Source organism: Cydia fagiglandana, chromosome 10, assembly GCF_963556715.1.
Source record: "Cydia fagiglandana chromosome 10, ilCydFagi1.1, whole genome shotgun sequence".
Lineage (NCBI taxonomy): Eukaryota > Metazoa > Arthropoda > Insecta > Lepidoptera > Tortricidae > Cydia > Cydia fagiglandana.
Window position 1 is genome coordinate 4,587,793 of NC_085941.1, and position 22,301 is coordinate 4,610,093.

General features: G+C 40.2%; 1 protein-coding gene across 3 annotated transcripts in view; it reads left to right on the top strand.

The window, feature by feature from the left end:
• LOC134668076 (transferrin) overlaps nucleotides 1–22,301 on the top strand; it is a 31,559-nt gene that overhangs the window by 1,548 nt on the left and 7,710 nt on the right. The window contains exons 2-10 of one of the 3 annotated variants that reach the window (XM_063525551.1): nucleotides 301–403; nucleotides 2,445–2,584; nucleotides 9,082–9,200; nucleotides 11,816–11,975; nucleotides 13,810–13,967; nucleotides 15,266–15,470; nucleotides 17,218–17,254; nucleotides 18,058–18,189; nucleotides 21,210–21,336. In XM_063525551.1, the coding sequence (XP_063381621.1) occupies nucleotides 301–403; nucleotides 2,445–2,584; nucleotides 9,082–9,200; nucleotides 11,816–11,975; nucleotides 13,810–13,967; nucleotides 15,266–15,470; nucleotides 17,218–17,254; nucleotides 18,058–18,189; nucleotides 21,210–21,336 (1,181 nt within the window). Of the gene's footprint in view, nucleotides 1–300; nucleotides 404–2,444; nucleotides 2,585–9,081; nucleotides 9,201–9,934; nucleotides 10,049–11,815; nucleotides 11,976–13,809; nucleotides 13,968–15,265; nucleotides 15,471–17,217; nucleotides 17,387–18,057; nucleotides 18,190–21,209; nucleotides 21,337–22,301 lie in introns of those variants that run through there. The other 2 variants (XM_063525550.1, XM_063525552.1) reach the window with 2 other exon arrangements.

The following is a 22,301-nucleotide window of genomic DNA, read 5'->3' on the forward strand; positions in this document are numbered from 1 at the left end:
TGGCTCGGATGCGAGATTTTCCTTGCACTAAAGCATATATCCAACTTGTAAGTAGATAAAGGCGCGAATTTCAAATTTTCTATGCTAGATACTGACAAAGTGGCTGTGCCAGAGGAGTATAAATAGGTAGGTAGTTGCTCAAATGACTTTTGCTACTAAGTATCAAAATAAAATAAAAAAAACATTTTTTAAACGGGGGCCTACCGCCAACATTGAATATAGGATTGGATATAAGTAGACTTAGCCGCCATGTTTAAAATACAGTTGTATTTTTTTAATTGTTTTTTTATTCGTCCACAGATAAAATATGCGTTCCCGTACAGCATCTCAAGGCTTGCCAGGACATGCTGGAAGTCCCGACTAAAAGCAAAGCGACCTTGGAGTGTGTGGCGGCCAGAGACAGGTAGGTAAACAGAGTCAGACAGAGATAAGTTTGCAACGATTCTGATTGCACATGCAGTGCAAGTGTTATTTTAAACGTCAAACTTCTATTAAATTATGACGTTTAAATAACACTTGCACTGCTGGTGCATTAAAAGCGTTGCGGACTTTTCTTGGTCTAACTCTACCTATAGGTATAATCTGGCAAACAAGTTCTGTCAGTAACAGTAGAATAAAAAAAAATAGGAGTCATCCGTCTTTATGAGTTTAAAATAATAACTTAATAAAAATACCTTTAATAACTTTTTCCTAATTATCATTCTAATTTCATGGATAACTTTTTTTTAATTAATGTTTTAAATAAGTACATATGTAATGAAAAAGTTTTATAAAATGTTCATCGTAACAGTTTTAATTGGCTGAATGGGATAACCTTTGCTAATTTGGCAGCCGTAAACCGAAAAAAAAATTAAAAGTAAAACATTGAGATTTGAGCAAAGTGTTTTAATTGGAATCCAGATAACATTGCAGGGCGTAACGTAAGTAGGTACATACCTACTTACATATGTACAAAATTTACAATTCCATGTAAGTTCAAGGAAAAGTTTCGCAACGGTAGGTTCAACAAACTTTAATAGGTATTTACGAAATATTCAAAATAATATACCTAGTTTATTCCACAACACCGTCAAATATTGACTAAGTTTGATTAAAACCTTATTACAACTTTGTGTATAATTTTATCTTACCTATTTTTTCTCGGAACTTGGAAAAAACGTACAAAATCGCGAACACAAATGCCTTTTTAATATTCCTTCTGGGCCGGGGACGTGCCTAGACTTGAAGTTGGTTTATCAATATCGAATAAACATGATGTCTAACGTGTATTTACGTGCTGTTTCTTGGGAGCAATGTCAGTGGACTCATACCTATTCAATTGTTGTAATAGTTAATATCCGTAGCCTCTTACGCTACGTCTTACGTAGGCGAACAACGCGCGAACGCGGCGCGGCGCGGCGCGGCGAAATCAATCCTTTGATGCCCATAGAAGTGTCCTACGTAAGCGATCTCGTTGCGAACGCGGTGCGGCGCGATTTGCACGCGAATGTCAGGCGGCGCGGCGCGGCGCGGCGCGGCGGCGGCCGCTTTCGCCGCGCCGCGTTCGCGCGTTGTTCGCCTACGTAAGACGTAGCGTTAGTCACTTGTTTCTTTGCTAGCTACATTGTATCCTACGTCCTAACGCATAAACTAAAGCAAAGAGAAACAATATCGGTAAGAAGTAACGATTTAATACACTAGTCATGACTCAAGATGCAAAAGCATCTTCCAAAATATCGCTAAATAAAGGAAACAGATGTACCTAGTGCATAAATAATTGTTTTCCATCCTATTTTTCGTATTTGTCATTGTCATGCTACTTCAGTCCACCTCTATGCTTTTTGTACCAAGACTGACTGAAAAAAACAAGACACGTTCGTACGTTTCCGTGAAAATACGTCCTGAAGGCCTACCTCGAACCACGTTTGACGTGTTGCCTTCCTGTCACACTTACGTACGAATTTACAAGTGCGACGGAGAGGCAACACGTCGAACGTGGTCCGCGGTAGGCCCTCAGAGGGGAAGTTCGGTCGGTTGTCTGCAGAAACGGTACTCCGTCGCCCCCGTACCCCGCAGGCAAGGACTCATTTAAGCGGTCGGTCTATACCGTTATAGCTACTATTATTTTGGGCCCGATTCGGATTTTGAAATAGATATCTATTAGATATATTTTAAACATCACCAAGATACGATAACGGTATGTTTAAGATCTAACCTGTCAGACATTTGCGCGATTCTGGAGATACTCTTGAACGATTTCCACAGGATATGACTTAGAGATCCAATTCACATCTAATAGATATCTTACTCTATCTAACGTAAAACTGACATTGGTTGCCCGAATTGCGCTGCAAAAGAGAACTAGTTGATATCTAAATTATAACGTATCTAGAATGGATCTAGTACGTGTCGTCTCTTGTGAGTATCTTGAAGTTCGAATACGGCAGTTATATCTTTGTCTCCAGGGTAGAATGCCTTTACCAAGTGCAGCAGCGGCAAGCGGACTTCGTGCCCGTGGATCCCGAGGACATGTACGTGGCCACCAACATACCCAACCAGGACTTCGTGCTGTTCCAGGAGTACAGGACTGATGATGAGCCTGATGGTAAGTCACCTTACTATTTCACATTACTCGCCTATAGATGGCGCTACTACTGTTTAATACAGTACTATAATCTGTATCTTTAGGTATTTAAAAAAGAGTAAACAAAATCTACCCTCAATATGGCTCCTTAAGCCAGTTGAGGGTAGACGAAAACATTACATGATCAAATAATGTAGGTTAAAGTCAGGTCGTTCAGTGACAGATCCTGGTTTTGTATTTTGTTGGTTAATCAATAAATGTTATAACTACCCGAAAATGTACAAATTTTTTACTTTTATTTAAGTACCTAAAGACAAAGTATAGTGATAGTTACGCCGTTCACTGATAGATGTCACTACCTGTATTTTAGATGGCGCTATCAGTTTTCCGGGACTTCATGACAAGTCCAGACCGAATCAGTCTTATAGGTTATATATAAGTTTAAGCTTTCATAAAATGCAGAGATGCGATTGACAAATTCTACCAATCTCTTTGAAATGTTCTAATTCGTGCGTAAAACGAACGAAAGACGCAAAAATTCTATAGAAGCTTTCCTAATGAATGACCTTACCTAATTATTAACCTTTGTAGAAATAGGATTTGTCAACTGACTTACAATTTCCGCAAATTCCACCTCGCCGAGCTAATTCTATTGAAACCGCTTAATTTATAATCTTTCAGCTAACATCGTTTAATATAGATATAGAACGTTGCGTTTAACATTATTAACACCAAACTCCTTTCAAAACTTTGTTAACGCGTTCAACCTCAGCTTATTGGAAAACGTTTAAACAATGTTAAGTCAATATTAGGTACTTACTTCGTTACTTAATTTTAACTTTGCATACTTTAATTATACAAAGCTGTGACTGCACTATGCTTGAAGTTTGAAATCAAGTTAATTTCGTTGAACGATTCAAATTTGTTTTTACGTAAAGTTGAGCATGGCTCTTGTCGGTGGAGTATGCGCCCTAGAGCATAGGCCTAGTGGGTATTACCAGGCGTGTCTCACTCCGCGATTTCGTCGCTTTGCTACAGGTAGCTAAAAGTCCATCCGTTCGACACCAATTTTGGGGTTTGCCATAAGCCGCGCGTGGCGCTGTCGCCACCTAGCGGCCATATCTGTGCTGATCGTAACAGACGCGTTTTGTTAGAGAGTGAGTCTTCTGTACTTAGTACTATTATTTATTCTGTGGCCAGACCGGTCAACAGATGCGACTGTACCTACTGTGCTCTTACGCCACACTGTCTTTTCGTGTTTTAAATTTTACAATGGTTTCGGTCTATTGTCATCTAATTTTCAATGGGCCTGTTAAAGCCGTTCTCGCTCTGTCATGCCAGTTGTTGTGGTTTTTATTTACCAAAAAAATACATTCATTAAATGTACAGTGGACGTCAAAGATATGTTTACATTTTTGCACCTTACTCCTTTTGTAATAAGGCGAAAAATGTAAAGATATATTTGACTTTGACTGTACCTATGTTTTGTTCAATCTTTGACAATCGGCCCGATTCGAACTTTAAGATCCGTCAAAGATTACATCTAGATACGATATTTTTTTAACAATCGTCAATTTTGGCACTGACATATCTAATCCATATCGTATCTAGAGTTAGACCAAGAAAAGTCTGCAGCGATTTTGATACCCCACGTTTATTCTTCTTCTTAGTCGGTACACTCTTGCCAGAGTGGTCGTGGTCATCATTGTAAATCTCGATGAGTGATGATCTTGCTAATACGGCGCCATTCGTCGCGGACTGCAGCTTTCCGGGTACATTCGTAAACCGAGCACTTAGTTGCGGCCTTTACGTTTATTATACGTCATAATTTCATAGACAATTAACGTTTAAAATAACACTTGCACTGCGTGGGCTATCAAAATCGCTGCAGACTTATCTTGGTCGAACTCTAGACGTAATCTTTGACGTATCTTAAAGTGTGAATCGGGTCGCATCTCAACTGATACAAATTATTCCAACCAACGCAACATAAAAATAGTCGCATAATAAGATTGTTTACAACCAACAAGCTATATAGGTGTGTATATGTAATGTATGATAGTCGAACTGAATAATTTCCGGTGCATTGTGTTACTTTCTCCATTCAAATGTCTGTGTTCACTGTCCACCCACCTAAAATCCAACTCCCAGGCCAATTCGAGTTATAACTATAAGTAAATAGTGTTATTTTCAATAATAATATGTACATATTGAATATAAAATAACTTATTAAAATAAACTAAAACTACAAACAAAATAAAATTAATACTAAAATAAAAGAAACTTACCTATAAAATAAAAAACCTAATTATAAAAAGAATACCCCCTCTAGTAGGTCCGCCTGTGGCATGGTACCCAGTTTTAACTAATTCGATCTATTTCCGATATGATACTGATCTGATCTGTCAGTAAGTATCAAAAGTAAAATTTCTTCAACGTTCTATTGTTTCGTTTTATTGGCCAACTTCTATCTATCGCCTTCAACAAAGCAATAACCATTGCGATCGAAAACCCAATAGCAATAAAAGATAATGTCCAAAGAATGCAGGTGTCGAACACCGTTGGCATTCGTTATGGATGAAACTCGTTCCGCTGCTAACAGAGGGCCTACCGCGAACCACGTTCGACGTGTTGCCTCTCTATCGCACTTGTAAATTCGTACGTAAGTGTGACAGGGAGGCAACACGTCGAACGTGGTTCGCGGTAAGCCCTTAGCGTATTGCATTCAACGTTGACAAAACGGATGCTGGGAATAAATCGACATATAAATAAAAGTTGACCTGGATATCCAATAAAAGGTGCAAAACCAATAAAATGGAGTTGAATAGAAATGGTAAAAAATGGTTAATATTCTGACTGACTGATTGACGTGGTATTTGACACATAACCAAACTGTTGAACATATGCCACTTTATTACAAGATACTTAAGAGTTGATAAGTCTGCAATGATTTTGATAGCACACGCACTACACGCAGTGCAAGTGTTATTTTAAACGTCAAACTTCTATGAAATTATGACGTAAGTATATCGTACGTGGGCTAACTAATGGCTCCTCTACACGATGGGCCAACGCCGCCGCCGGCCACTCCAACGGACGCATTTATGCGTTACAGGGAGCAAGTGATATTGCTATCTCATTCTACCGCATGGCTGCGTCCCTTGGAGTGGCCGGCGCTGGCCCATCGTGTAGAGGAGCCACAAGCATACGTTGATAAGATACCCAACTTTATTTTATTTGAGTCGTACTTATATTGTTGATCACAACACAAAACCACAGCTTATAGTTATGGCACCTAACAAACATTAAACTTGCGGTAACGATTGCAATAAACAGGCAAAGATGCCATCTGTTCGTATCTTTGACAACTTTGCCTCTTTGGAGCATTTTTTTGCAATTTGTATTATGCTTCAACATGCATATAAATATGTAGACTGTCCTTGATAATGTGTAATTTTTAACCTGTCTGGTGTAAAAAAGAACATATTTGTTGGCACTTAGCTGTCCCCAGTTTTATTCAATAACATTTGGCTGAAAGGGCTGGTATTCAAGAAATTAAATTAAAAATAAAACAAGAATTTGACAATATTGATAGGACTGACGGATAAAACCTACCTACTTACGCTGGCACCTTCTGTAATGGCTCTTCTACACGATGGGCCAACGCCGGCCACTCCAAGGGACGCATTTATGCGATAGAGGGAGCAAGTGATATTGCTATCTCATCTACCGCTTGACTGCGTCCCTTGGAGTCGCCGGCGCTGGCCCATCGTGTAGAGGAGCCATAAAATACTTCGACCAGCCAATCCCATCCCATGCACATTCTACAACCATTCCAAATGTTGTTTAGTAATCGTTTAACTTTCATTGCACCGAGCCACGCCAGTTGAATCCAATCTAGCTTCAGAAGCAAGAAACCAATTTTGAAATGGCTCGAAAGCACCCAATACCATGCAAACACAGAGTGAAAACTCGTAAAAGATTACGTGATCCACTAAACTGCAACGATCATTTACAATGCACCTTATATCTAATGCAATAAGGTTTGAATTTGTACACATATTAATGGTTGTCACTGCTCATTTGGCTTGACGCGTCCACACAATGGACAAAGGCTTTTTAGAGATTGTTTTCGTAATGAGAGAGCCTTAATCATTCGAGTAATGAGCGCTGAGGTAACGTTCCGTTGTTGGAAATACTGCCAATAACTTGTCACAGTCTCAAAGTAAACTCAAGTTACATTAGCCTTAATTATTTAACCATATATTGTACATTCATAAAGTCGATTTTATTAGACCAATAAAATTCTTATAATACAATTTGTTGTAAAAGTTATTTCGTATGTATAACTCTTTAAAAGGCATTTTTCAAGCGAAGAGTGATATCCTCTAACTTGATCAAATTTGCTATCAATATATAGGTACCTACCAGTGGCGGCGCGTCAAACATATCCTTAGGCAAGCCGGGGCTAATTTGGCTTACATATTTACTTTACAATTCTGCTCAAACGTCCAAAAACAGGCAAGCCGGTGGGAATCGGCTTTTATGGACGCGTCGCCACTGGTACCTTACCTAGTGTACCTTCCTATAATTGTTGTCTGTCACGTGACCGCTGGTCTATCTAGACAAGCAAATGTGAGTATCTAGTTTTACCTTACCATAAACCCATCTCAATGGTTTTCACGAAAAGTCACCCCGGATCCACAATGATAACGTCTCGATGCGACCTTATACCTAATGTGACCTAATGTAAAAACTGTAATTTCATGCAATTAACGTTAGAAAATATAAACGAAAATAAATGTCATATACTAAGAAAAAGTGACCAAGGCCTCCAGTGCCCCAGGGTGGAATCAAACCAGCGTCCTCTGCTATCGCGGCAGTAAGCCACTCGGCCACTCACACACCTCACTCTGGTCGGTCGGCTGGGGGTTGATAAAAAACAAATTAAAATATTTTCTAATACTTCTAATAGTAACGTTAGAAAATGTTGCCTATACGCGTAGGTACTACGCCGATGCTAGGTAATCTTTTCTTGAAAACTTATTTGAGAATAAGTACTATCCGGTGTCAATATTAAAACGGCTATGGCACATCACTAGTAGCGTAAACAAAACAGCAAGGCAAGCTTATTGGAAATATTAACGAGACTTCTCATTGGTCGGATATTTAAGGAGTTTCATTAAGGAAATGAGGGCCTCGTTAGAATATTCGCGGATCTCAATGTTATACATTAAAAGATCGGATTATTAATATAAATTGTGCCGAAGGTTTTCTACCCCCGAAGAAGAAGAGATGAGATTTTGTTAATCTATTTTTAATGACATTAAAATTCTTTCTGGCTTAATTAAATATGGCCGTTTTTTAGGCGGTGACGTTTATTGGCCGACTTTCATTTTAATGACGCCCTAAGATGTCATCACAGATGGTAGAATCCTATAGATCCTATACGCGTTCGTCTCTGACACTCCTGACTTCGGACAAACTCGGCTCCGTTCGGCTCAGCATTGCTCCAAGCAATTATTAGGGTCGACACAACTTGACGGCCTCCACGACCACAGAGAAGATAATGGCTTGAATTTTGACAACTCTAAATAGCCGAAAATCATAGTGCCATGAAAGGGTCAGCATGATCCGACCCTGAACCGCTGTCAAACTTCGGTCTGGTGGTCGGTCTTCGGAAGTTTCCTTTCTGTGCGGTAGTACTATTACTTAATTATTCTGTGCTAATACTCCTAAACTTTTGAAGCACCCCAGCCCCGTGAGCAATTGGAATCACACCTCTGCATATCTTTCACTCCGTTTGTTCATTGTAATGGTCTGAAATTGGCATTTTGAAACTTCAACTTTATTACCTCGATTTAAAGTAGTAAATCGCTCAGCAAGATAGACTGATGAACGTTGCAGTCTAAACCCACTTAATTCACGTCGGGCCAAATTTTCATTCATGAATGTTCTATTGCGGTCCGGAACGGGCCCGGGCAGAGGGCCTACCGCGAACCACCTTCGACGTGTTGCCCCTCTGTTCCACTTGTAAATTTGTACGTAAGTGTGACAGGGGGGAGTAACACGTCGCGGTAGGGTATAGATACCTACCGTAAATATTACCATAAGCTTGGTAAATCATACCTGAAGTCGATTTGAACTTAATCGATATCAAATTTATTTCATTTTATCACTCGCATCGCATCTCATTAGTATAGGATACCACGTTATCACGGCCTCCTAGGCTATAATAGTTAGTCGGTACCTAGTGAGCTAGTGACCCCGCCTGCAAAGCAGAAGGTCCCGGGTTCAAATCTAGGTAAGGACATTATGTGTGTGTTCATGAGTTCATCACAGATGATTCCTAAGTTATGTATGTACGAGTAACGCATCGAAATCGGTCCATCCGACTGAGAGCCACAGCCACAGACAGACAGACAGACATTGGCGTCAAACTTATACCACCTGTCTTTTTGCGTCGAGGATTAACAAATAAATATCTAATAGTATTTATTGATTGCTTATTTTTGCAGCGGAGTTCCGTTACCAAGCCGTCATCGTCGTCCACAAGGACTTGCCGATCAACAACCTAGACCAGCTGAAGGGGCTGAAATCTTGCCATACGGGGGTCAATAGAAACGTCGGCTATAAGGTAAGATAAATATCTGCTAGGGTTTTAGTGGCTGTAAAAAAGTAATGGATCTACTGATCGACATATAAAATAAACCGGCCAAGTGCGAGTCGGACTCGCGCACGAAGGGTTCCGTACCATAAAGCAAAAAAAAAAAAACGGAAAAAAATGCAAAAAGAAAACGGTCACCCATCCAAGTACTGACCACGCCCGACGTTTGCTTAACTTTGGTCAAAAATCACGTTTGCTGTATGGGAGCCCCACTTAAATCTTTATTTTATTCTGTTTTTAGTATTTGTTGTTATAGCGGCAACAGAAATACATCATCTGTGAAAATTTCAACTGTCTAGCTATCACGGTTCGTGAGATACAGCCTGGTGACAGACAGACGGACAGACGGACGGACGGACGGACGGACGGACAGCGAAGTCTTAGTAATAGGGTCCCGTTTTACCCTTTGGGTACGGAACCCTAAAAATGGAATATCGTTTAAACTCTCGCGTTTTGTACACATATTTAATTACACAAACGGGTCTACCGCGATATAATTTCATTGTTTCGTGACCACAGCGTGTAACTCAGCTGAAACGTCGGAATTAAAGGTAAAAACAATGAAATTATATCGCGGTAGACCCGTTTGTGTAATTGAATATGGAATATCCTGACAAAAATGAACATCACCCTAGAAATTCTGACACTCCCTAATCCCTAACTCGTCTCATTGTAGAAACCGTTTAAGGTTCCGTATTTAGAACTGTAAATTCAAAAGTATGTCAACAAGTATTCAAACGAATACCAACAATAACCTAGACCAGCTGAAGGGGCTGAAATCTTGCCATACGGGGGTCAATAGAAACGTCGGGTATAAGGTAAGATAAACTTTGCCTGAGGGCCTACCGCGAACCACGTTCGACGTGTTGCCTCCCTGTCACGCTTGGGTACGAATTTTCAAGTGCGATAGAGAATCAACACGTCGAACGCGGTTCGCGGTAGGCCCCCTCCCCCTGTTAATGTTGTCTATCTGCTAGGTTTTAGTAGCTGTAAAAAAATTACGGATCATTAGTGGGCTGAGGATATTGTCATACGAAAATACCAAACAAGGGCGAGTCGGATTCGCCCACCGAGGATTCCGTACACATCATTTTTTTTTGTTTTGAGATTTTTCCCTGTTTTTGTAGTGTATGACGATATTACTTGCCAAATTTCATAGTTCTAGGTCAACGGGAAGTACCCTATTAATTTTGATTCCTTGAGATTGTCGATATAGAGGTACGTGTATTGTCACTCGTCATTTATTGTAGAAACCTTTTAAGGTTCCGTATTTAGAAGTGTAAATGCAAAATTACGCCAACAAGTACCTGGTCAAACGAATACCAACACTACAATAGGTATCAACTCCTCAAACAACTGAGGGCTTACCGCGAACCACATTCGACGTGTTGCCTCTCTGTCGCACTTGTAAATTCGTACCCAAGCGTGACAGGGAGGCAACACGTCGAAGTGGTTCGCGGTAGGCCCTCTGGCTTCAGAAATATAGCACGAAAAGCAATAAAGTGTTTCGTTTCACGAAGAAAAATGTTTCATCCTCGCTGATTGTAATTCAATCAACGATCGAACGGGACCGACAGCCGAGACAAGTCGTATTAACGGAATAGAACGCTTTGTCGGAGTTCGAAAACCATTCGTCATTCGGTTTATTGCAAATGTGCTGACTGGGTGATATAATCGACGCTTTTGTAACAGAAGCAATAGATGGAATTAAAAATGCTTGCTTCGTCATTCGATCGGATTTTATGGATTGTTTCGTGAAAAACATTTATACTGATGGGAGTGATGGGCAGTTGGGCCGCAGTAACATTAACTCATCATCATCATCTCAGCCTATATACGTCCCACTGCTGGGCACAGGCCTCCTCTCGAGCGCGAGAGAGCTTGGGCTATAGTCCCCACGCTAGCCCAATGCGGATTGGGGACTTCACATACACCTTTGAATTTCTTCGCAGATGTATGCAGGTTTCCTCACGATGTTTTCCTTCACCGAAAAGCGACTGGTAAATATCAAATGATATTTCGTACATAAGTTCCGAAAAACTCATTGGTACGAGCCGGGGTTTGAACCCGCGACCTCCGGATTGCAAGTCGCACGCTCTTACCGCTAGGCCACCAGCGCTCTTACACATTAACTATAATGTGAAAAATTATCAGTATGAATATGAATATTAGGGGCAAATACTTTCTTGTGAAAGGCTTAGCATATGTAGTTAACGAACATTAGGTTAAAATGCATTTTACCGTAAAGTCTGATGACGCAAAAATATAGGTAAGTATAATAAGATGTCATGAAAATGAGACTCTTCTAATTAGGTACGCCTTTTCATGAAACTTGAAGGTACTTTATACGGTAGGTACATACAGTATCTTTATGCTATGATGGCCTCAATAGTAGGTACCTACATTCCCCGCATTTGATTCAAGTTACTTTATGCTCGTTCAAAAGAAAAATTGTTCTCATTGCTTTTTGTTGGAGGCGCTGGAGCAAAAATCACGACATTCCTTAAGTTTACAGGCAATTAAAGGAGACCATAGATCTAATACAGAATAATTTACGTATCAGTAACGTAGACATCCTTCCACAGATTCCACTAACCATGCTGATGAAGCGCAGCGTCTTCCCCAAGATGAATGACGTGAACTTCTCTCCTAAAGAGAATGAACTTCGCGCGTTCTCCAGTTTCTTCACAAAGTCATGTATCGTCGGGAAGTGGTCACCGGATCAGAAGACCAACTCTGCTTGGAGTAAGTAGTGTCCAGTCACATGCTCATGTCAGTGCCAGCCAACGTATTGCACGACGTGATGTTTTCCCCTGAAGAGAATAAGCGAAACGCGAACGCTTTTGCAGCTTCTTTGCCAAGTCATGTATCGTCGGGAAATGGTCACCGGATCAGAAGACCAACTCTGCTTGGAGTAAGTAGTGTCCAGTCACATGCTTATGTCAGTGCCAGCCAACGTATCAAACGACGTGAATTTCTCCCCTAAAGAGAATGAGCTTCCCGCCTTCTCCAGCTTCTTCACAAAGTCATGTATCGTCAGGAAGTGGTCACCGGATCAAAAGACCAACTCGGCTTGGAGTAAGTAGTGTCCTAAGTCACATGCTGATATCAGTGCCAGCCAACGTATCGTACCTATACACTCCAAATGTGAAAGAATGAGCTTCGCGCCTTCACAAGCTTCTTCATCAAATCTCGAAACGTTGGAAAATGGTCGCCTGATCAGGAGACCAATTTCTGCTTGGATACAGTTTAAGAATCCAATGCCGTTTGCATCCATCTACTATAATATAAAGTTTGGTAGTAAATAGCATTGATAGAAAGTTTACCTATTTTCTCAATGCCGAAAGCATGTTTTGGCAAAACTCGTAAGTAGGTACTAGATAGTAAGCTTAATGAGCGCAAGTCACTTTGCAAGCCCCACACAGAAATAAACAGATGTAACTTATCACTGACGATTTATAGGCACCAGGCGGATAATCAGCTTTTTAGTACGGCTATAACCACAACCTTGTACGTAACTTAAGCCTGTCTAAAAATAGCGGCAGGTAATTCTTAGTTCCGGTCGTATATTCCGGAATTTCCGGAGTAAACTTTATGGGTGTCTGGGGCATGATTCTGCGTAGCCTCGTTACGGTGTGATCTCGCTAGGCACATATTAAACGGAATTAACCTTTACGACCGGTCTGGCCTAGTGGGTAGTGACCCTGCCTGCGAAGCCGATGGTCCTGGGTTCCAATCCCAGTAAGGGCATTTATTTGTATGATGATACAGATATTTGTTCCTGAGTCATGGGTGTTTTCTATGTATTTAAGTATTGTGTATTATATATATCACTTGCGAGCACACCGACGACAGCAACGGAGTTGACAGCAGTCGCCGTGGCCGAAGTCGGCCGTGGAGTCAGTTAGTTAGTTATTATATATATCGTTGTCTGAGTACCCACAACACAAAGCCTTCTTGAGCTTACTGTGGGACTTAACTAGTCAATCTGTGTAAGAATGTCCTATACTTAATATTTATTTATTTATTTAATACAGGATGTTTTTTAACCTTTAGCGAGATGATACTTAATGTAGGTAGGACTCATATTAAACGATGTCACTCGAAAGACCATCAACAAAACCAATGTGCGGCTGAAAAGTTACCAAAATTGCTAAATTTCCACACGGGAAAATTTCGGAATCTTGTCTGGAGATAGAAACTTTCCTTTTCCAAATAGAAATCACTAAAAACTTTTAGAAAATTTTCCGCAACTAGCTCATTTCAAGAGTTGATTTGATTTGATATTGGTCTTATGTTTTGGGAAAGTTGTAATTATAAAATTTGGCCAATAATATTGTTTATCGAGAAGTTCGAGAACTACCTACATATGGCTAAGCAGGGTTGAAGTTGAAACGTACCTTTTATGTGAAATGGGAGATGGGTATATTTCTAAAAGTCAGTGATAATGATAATCCTGTGGCTCTCTGTAATCTGCAACCAACTATCTGATAATATAATTTGTAGGAAAAATCCTTTTACAAAAGCGAAATTTCCGACGTACACTTATTTGCTATACTTAATATCCTTATTGTTACAGAGGCCCAATACAGCCAGCTATGTGCGTTATGCGAACACCCAGAAATCTGCGACTATCCCGACAACTTCAGTGGATATGAGGGGGCTTTACGGTGCTTGGCACATAATGGTGGACAGGTTGCTTTTACCAAGGTCATATACGTGCGGAAATTCTTCGGGGTAAGTAAACAAATTAGTAGAATACTTAGAGTCTGGCTACTGAAATTTTACTCAAATGTTTGGCGGGAAATTCAAAAAATCTTGGGCTGGTCACACTTTGTGTAGTAGGAATTATAGTTTTGATAGTATGTAGATAATATTTTTGATTTTCGGTGCACAAGTAAGGTACCTTGTAGTATCTTCAATAAAACAATTGTTAATCCTGTTCTTGTATTTATTTCTGTAATATACTTCTTCTTAATATTAGTTACATTTATATTTTTATTGGCACGTCCATCAGTCTTGCGATGAGATAGGTAAGAGGGAGCTGTCAAAGTGACAGCCATAGATAAGATATTTTTAGGAGTACGTTCATAAACGTCACTCCGCTACAACCTAAGGAAATAAGTTAAATAAGCGTTTACTCAAAGTCAGCTCACATAATTTCTACCACTATTTAAACTACAGTCAACCACAAATACATATGTTTACGTTCCAATATTTAGATTTTATACTTAGATATTTTTCAGAACGTTTAGTTTATCCGTTTCTTTATGCACTTGTCCTGTTTATGAGATTCAAGCATTAATTCATGTACTTAATCAAAGTAATAGGCAAATGTTAGAACTAGTACTAAAAGTGTCAACATATTTATAGAGCACCAACCTCCTAATTTGTTTACATTTGGTTAGGAGTTGTAAACATTGCAGTCTTTCGTTATACAACGCTACACGTCGACTTCGCACATTGTCGTAATTATTTACGAGCTTAAATAATAGTTTACGAACCTCACTCAGTATAGAAATTATTAATATTATTAATAATTATATTAGAATAAACCCCTTATAAACCGCAAATTTTTTTAATGAATCACATAAATTGACAACTGACTTTTAGCTTTTTTTTAAATCATAGACAATCGGTGATACAACAACGAAATATCTGTCAACAATTTTTGGCTAGCCAGACTTTTTCTACCTACGTAGCCTTGTCTAACGTGAGTACCCTACAGGCAAGGAATGGACTAAGATCATTATATAATCTTCATGAAACTAAAGACATCCTTTGCCTCCAATCTCCTCACAAACCGCGCGTCCATCGGTTCCTTGATATCTTAACCGAATTATTTGATCAGTCGTCACCGTTGTAGTTGTTAAAGAAATATAATCGCTTCTACCATCGCCCATACTATTAACTGACAGTTATTGAACCTTATTACAGAAGGCATAAGGTCCACCAATGGAGAGTTAAGAGCGTTGCTGTTTGTACAAGAAGATAAGGTTTAACTACTTCCATAAGCCCCACCGTTTTGTCCTCAGTTACCAGTAGGAACCATCCCAGCCAGCCAGTCCTCTGAGAACCCCGACGAGTTCGCGTACCTCTGCGCGGACGGGTCCAAGGTTCCGATCCGGGAGAAGGCCTGCTCATGGGCGGCGCGGCCTTGGCAAGGCCTGGTGGGGCATAACGACGTGACCGCCAGTCTGACGCCGCTGAGGGAGAAGATAAAGCAACTCGCTGCTGCTGGTATGTATTGCCATCAGATATATCGGAGCGGCCAAGGTGTTCACAATATCTGAACACGCACTCTAACGCCCTGACAATAGAGGTTCAGTTCAGATATTTGTGAGCGTCTTAGCCGCTCCGATATATCTGATGGAGAATCATTAAAAAAATCACAAAACAGTTTAAAATGGGGTCAAAATTCTTGGAAGCTGCAGTAACGGGAAATGGCTGTAGGTAAATTGCTTTGCCTAGATGCCTGGTCCTTACATGTGATGCAGAAAGCTGACATTCATACGACAACCGGGATAATTATAGTAGGTAAAATTTGGAGAAATAAGTAGAAGGTCAGAACAGAACATACTTAAAAAGGTTTCAACAGTCATATTCGTGTAAGCTGCATGACATAAACATATTCGTGTAAGCTGCATGACATAAACCAAGTAAATACGTTCATTTACCTGTGGATGTCTAGGTTTAATTTATTTGTCTGGTCTAGTGCCGATGCCGCAATACTCCATTCAGCTCGGACGATTTCTTGTAGTCATTTCAAACAAAACATTTAATTTCTTATAGACATCAAACGATGGTGGATTTTCGTTCCACCTGTGACGGCAAATATGTTGTAGTTTATGTATTTAGGTATACAAGAGTTACTTACGATTTACACCGACCGAAGCGAGCTCCCGTGTAGCGGTTCGTTTTGTATGGAAAGCATGATCGATCGCCTGTCATGTCATAGAAAAGTAAGCGCCAGTTTATATCTCATGAACCGTGATAGCTAGGCAGTAAAAATTTTCACAGATAATATATTTATGTTTCCGCTATAACAACAAATACTAAAAAATTAATAAGTAAGTAAGATACGTTATTTAAGGGGGCTCCCATACAACAAACGTGATTTTTTTGCCGTTTTTTGCGTAATGGCACGGAACCCTTCGTGCACGAATCCAACTCACACTTGGCCGGTTTTTTAAAGTGATTTTAACATGACGAAAGTGAATCATTATTTAATTACCTCTATTGACTCGACTAAAAGCGAAACTTGCATGCAAGGTCGTCTGGTTTGCAGATGTCCAAGTATTGATATTGGTGCTCTGTCCTCTTGAATATTCGTACAAGGTACTTATAAAACAGTACATACGATTTTGAATATTATTCGGAAGACTTAAGGCCAAATTCGGTACCAATTGGTTTTGGCCGTAAGTCTGCAGATTAAGATTCAACTAGATAGCGTTGAATCTAATTATAGGGTAAGAATAATTCTACCATAAGTTGATCTAATACATTTAAACGAGTAATTCTTGTATATTTATTTATATATTTCGGGGATATCGCGAAAAATCAATCTAGCTAGGTCTTATCTCTGGGAAAAAGCGCATTTTTGAGTTTTTATATGTTTTCCGAGCAAAGCTCGGTCTCCCATGCAGATATTTACATTAAAGGGGCCCACTGATTAACAGTCCGCCGGACGGTATCGGCCTGTCAGTTAGAACAAAATTTTGACAGTTCCAAACAACTGAGTGGGCCCCTTAAAAAAATAAACATAATCCAAACAAAGGATGGATCGGTACTTCACGTAAAACTTGGCATGCGACAACTTGGCCGGACTCTTTAGCCTCCTAAGTCCTGAGTTTCTTTAAAAAGAACAAATTAAAATCAAATTTTGAACTATAATGGAATAAAAGAAGGTTCCAAATACAAAACTGCGGAAATGACTCTGGGTCTTAGGGGGCTAAAATACTTTCTACAAAATGCCGTTTTTCACCAGGAGCCGCCACTAAGCCTCTGCCAGACTGGTTCGCCAACGTGCTCGGCTTGTCGGAGAAGATACACCATGTAGCTGACAACATTCCCATTGCGCCGGCAACGTACTTGAAGAAAGCCAACTACACCGAAGTCATTGAAAGGGGACACGGCGCACCGGAGCCAATAGTCAGGTACCATCATGAAACTGACTATTCTTCTATATAAGGTTCATCTATGTTTAAGAGCTGATACTAACTAGTATACGTGCTAGGCTTGTCAGAGGCGATACATCATGTAGCTGGCAACATTCCCATTACATCGGCAAAGTACTTAAAGAAAGCCATCTACACCGAAGTCATTGAAAAGGGACACGGCGCGCCGGAGCCAATAGTCAGGTACCATCATGAAACTGACTATTCTTCTATATAAGGTTCATCTATGTTTAAGAGCTGATATTAGCATACGTGCTAGGCTTGTCAGAGGCGATACATCATGTAGCTGGCATTTATTACATCGGCAAAGTACTTAAAGAAAGCCATCTACACCGAAGTCATTGAAAGGGGACACGGCGCGCCGGAGCCAATAGTCAGGTACCATCATGAAACTGACTATTCTTCTATATAAGGTTCATCTATGTTTAAGAGCTGATACTAACTAGTATACGTGCTAGGCTTGTCAGAGGCGATACATCATGTAGCTGGCAACATTCCCATTACATCGGCAATGTACTTAAAGAAAGCCAACTACACCGAAGTCATTGAAAGGGGACACGGCGCGCCGGAGCCAATAGTCAGGTACCATCATGAAACTGACTATTCTTCTATATAAGGTTAATCTATGTTTAAGAGCTGATGCTAGTATTCGTGCTCGGCTTATCAGAAACGATACACCATTTAGCTGACTACATTCCCATCGCGCCGGCAACGTACTTGAAAAAAGCCAACTACACCGAAGTCATTGAAAAGGGACACGGCGCGCCGGAGGCAATATTCAGGTACCATCATGAAACTGACTATTCTTCTATATAAGGTTCATCTATGTTTATGAGCTGATACTAGTATTCGTGCTCGGCTTGTCAGAGGCGATACATCATGTAGCTGGCAACATTCCCATTACATCGGCAAAGTACTTAAAGAAAGCCATCTACACCGAAGTCATTGAAAGGGGACACGGCGCGCCGGAGCCAATAGTCAGGTACCATCATGAAACTGACTATTCTTCTATATAAGGTTCATCTATGTTTAAGAGCTGATGCTAATATACGTGCTAGGCTTGTCAGAGGCGATACATCATGTAGCTGGCAACATTCCCATTACATCGGCAAAGTACTTAAAGAAAGCCATCTACACCGAAGTCATTGAAAGGGGAGGCTTGTGCCAGTAGTTAGGTATAGGTACCTATATATTTCTTCTTTCTAGTCATTCTTCATAGTCATTGCCCATCTCTCTCTCTCTCTCTCTCTAACTCCTCTCTGAAACAGAGATAAAGTTCTAAATGCGGTAACTACCTAATAACTTCCATCACATTTTGAACGGAAACGTACTTCACTAACACGGTACTTGCCCAAAGTCTCAAACAACGTCAAACTCGTTCATAACTTGAAGTTTCACAAGCGCCCCTAGCTTGTCCAACGCAAACTTGAAGATCTAAAGCTTCACATTAACCTTTTAACCTTTCGCCCTATTGACATACTCGAGGTATTTCCTCAAATCCAATTTGAAATCTAATGCGATACATATAAGGTTCAAATTGCCTGAGATTTTTACAGAGTCGGAGCGTATTCCGTATGTGTATCGCGAACGGGACGGATCGGCTGAAAAGATGTTTTTATCACCCCTTTTCAATGTCGGAACAAATAGCTGCAATATTTATTGAGAGTATTGAGACAGTAAATGGGTATGCGAACGTTATAAATAACTATACTAGGTGAGGTAGATAAATGCTACGCTAGAGAATCTAAAGTAGGTAAAAATTTTTTCCTGTATTTGTTTCGACGTTTAGAATTTTAGAATTGGTTATTTGCAAGCTGTTTAAAAACAGGACTTAGATTACAAAGTAAACTTCCAATTACAAAATTCTGTAGGTACTGATTGATGGTCTCTAATAAAATTAATACAGTTAGAAAGAAAAACATGAAGAAATTGTCGCGGCCCTCCTGTGCTAACGCTACGTCTTACGTAGGCGAACAACGCGCGAACGCGAACGGCCGCTTTCGCCGCGCCGCGCCGCCTGACATTCGCGTGCAAATCGCGCCGCACCGCGTTCGCAACGAGATCGCTTACGTAGGACACTTCTATGGGCATCAAAGGATTGATTTCGCCGCGCCGCGCCGCGCCGCGTTCGCGCGTTGTTCGCCTACGTAAGACGTAGCGTAAGGCGGCTGGTGGGCAGGGCCGTGTTAAACTATGCTGGGGCCCCTGGGCACTAATTAAACTTACATTTTTCTACTATGATCTTCTATTTATTATAGGTAATGCTAATGAAATATACTGTTACTGTCTGTCCTTCGGGGCCCCCTGAGGTTTCGGGCCCTGGGCACGGACCTCGTGTGCCCTTATGGTAAAGACAGTACTGCTGGTGGGCCCTAAGATGGCTTGTGATAGTACCTACATACTACTACTACATAATAATAATAATAATATGGCAGGTGTCCGAACTCTTTACAATAGCCCAGTCTCATTGTCCACCCAAACTTCAATCCATAGACCGGTATACTATTCACTTTTGCTACAATAGTCCCAATGCCTGCTGAGACCGGTTCATGGGTGTCTATTGTTGCACCTGTGAACGGGTTCCAGCAGGCGTTCTACATGACATTAAAGCTCTCCAAGGGGCCTCTACGTGTTGGATCTATGTCCCCACGCAAGCCTATCAAAAAACCGGGATTATAGGCCCGTGATATCGAAGGAGATACAAATAATAATAATAAAATGCTTTATTGCACACTACAAAAGAAATGGTACAAAAGTATAGTGGTAAGTAGTAATGGTACATACTTATACACTCCACAATAATAAAATATCAGAATTGCTTCTTGACATGGGAATTGTGAAGAATAGACTCATCTTCATTGTGGACGTAGTCTACGCGACAGTTCGTAACTTTTCAGACTAGTTTGGAAAACAGTTCGAAGATTTATAGTAGTTGCAGTTCGCACGAAACAGTTAAGTTACAAGTTGCAGTCCTTCTTTGAGAAGTTCATCCTTTAAACTTTCGTCTTCAGCTTGTTTAAATCAAAATCCTGTAGGGGAAAAGTGGCACGAAGAAGTTAGGTTTTGAAGGGTTAGTTCTCGATTCACCGGATTTATTTTAGTACCTACAGTCTGGCAAAAAAGAGTAAAAATTAAAAAGTGGCAACACTGTAGTATCGTCCCTTTCAAATCAATTTACATATATAATAGTGGTAACAGACTATCGCACCGCACCAAGGTCATTGTGCGACGCACCCATAAGTAAGAGCGAGAAAGCGATATCTCTTTCTCACTCTTACTTATCGGTGCGTCGCACAATGACCTTGGTGCGGTGCGATAGTGTGTTACGGCCTTAAGAGCCGACACGGCGGGACGACACTACAGTGTTGCCACTTTTAATTTCTTCTCTTTTTGCCAGGCTGTATCTACGCCACAATCCGAATATACCTACAAGAACTTTTGTACAAGCCATTTGCATTATTACACGGTACAAATAGTTATTGTACCTATTGTTCTAACTTTTCCTTTGATTTTGATAAATTATAAGACAAGAACACTAATTTCCTATACAACACCTACATCTACAAACACAGATCATCATACGTCGTTCGACTGAGATTTGAATTAATTGAACCTGCAACCGATTTTAGTGGATCAAATGTACAATCGCCATCAGATATATCGGAGCGGCCAAGGTGTTCACAATATCTGAACACGCGCTCTAACGCCTTGACAATAGAGGCGTGCTCAGATATTTGTGAGCGCCTTGACCGCTCCGATATATATGATGGCGAGTGTACCTAATCTTTAATCTTTGTTTCAGACTGTGTGTGACATCTAACGTGGCGCTCGCCAAATGTCGAACCATGTCGACGTTTGCATTCAGCCGCGACATCCGTCCCAGGCTCGATTGTACGCAAGAGGCCTCTGAAGCGGACTGCCTTAAAAGCGTATGTAAACACACATAGCAAACTTTGACCTAACTATGAAACTTCACATAAGTACGTGGGCCATACTGGAAGTTTCTGGGTTCTGATATATGAGACGACCAGGGTTGGGCAGTATTTCAATTACATGTATTTGAAATACGTATTTGAAATACATTATAGTATTTTGTATTTGTATTTCAAATACTACCTGGAAAAGTATTTTGTATTTGGTATTTCAAATACTGCACTCACATGTATTTTGTATTTTGTATTTCAAATACTTCAAGCTTCAAAATACATTTCTACAAAATACATTTTATTAAATTCTATGATCCTAAAATGGGACGTTTTTTTTTTAAATATAATGTACGACTTGTACGAGGGCAAATAGGTACAATGCGCGAGTTATTCTGCGCGGAACTTTTCGTCAACCGCCAGGGGACAAGACGGAAAAACGTTACGGCGCGTTACATGGGGGGGGAGGGGGGTCAAAAATGTCCAAAAATTGCGTTACGTAATACTTGAACGCTCCCATAGGCAAATAATATATTTCATTTTTAATTTACTATTTGCAGCAATGTAGGTTTATATTCAAATTTCGTCAAGTGGATGAAAACTAGAGCTGGACAAAAACAAGCGCAATGACCCTATACGGTTTTAGGAAAGGATATTCGTTAAAAAACTAAATGATTAAACAAAAAAAATGAAAAGTATTTTGTATTTGAAATACATTATTTTAAACACTGTAATTTGTATTTTGTATTTCAAATACCAGTCACCAAAGTAGTTTGTATTTGGTATTTCAAATACTTTTAAAAATGTATTTTGTAATTTGTATTTGAAATACGTGGAAGCCAGTATTTTGCCCAACCCTGGAGACGACTTATTTTTTCTAAGTGGCCAGTTCCAGGAATTTTCAGTATGCCCTATTAGGTACAACAAAATTTAAAAAACGGTGATCGTCTGTTCGGGCAACCGGAGAAAAA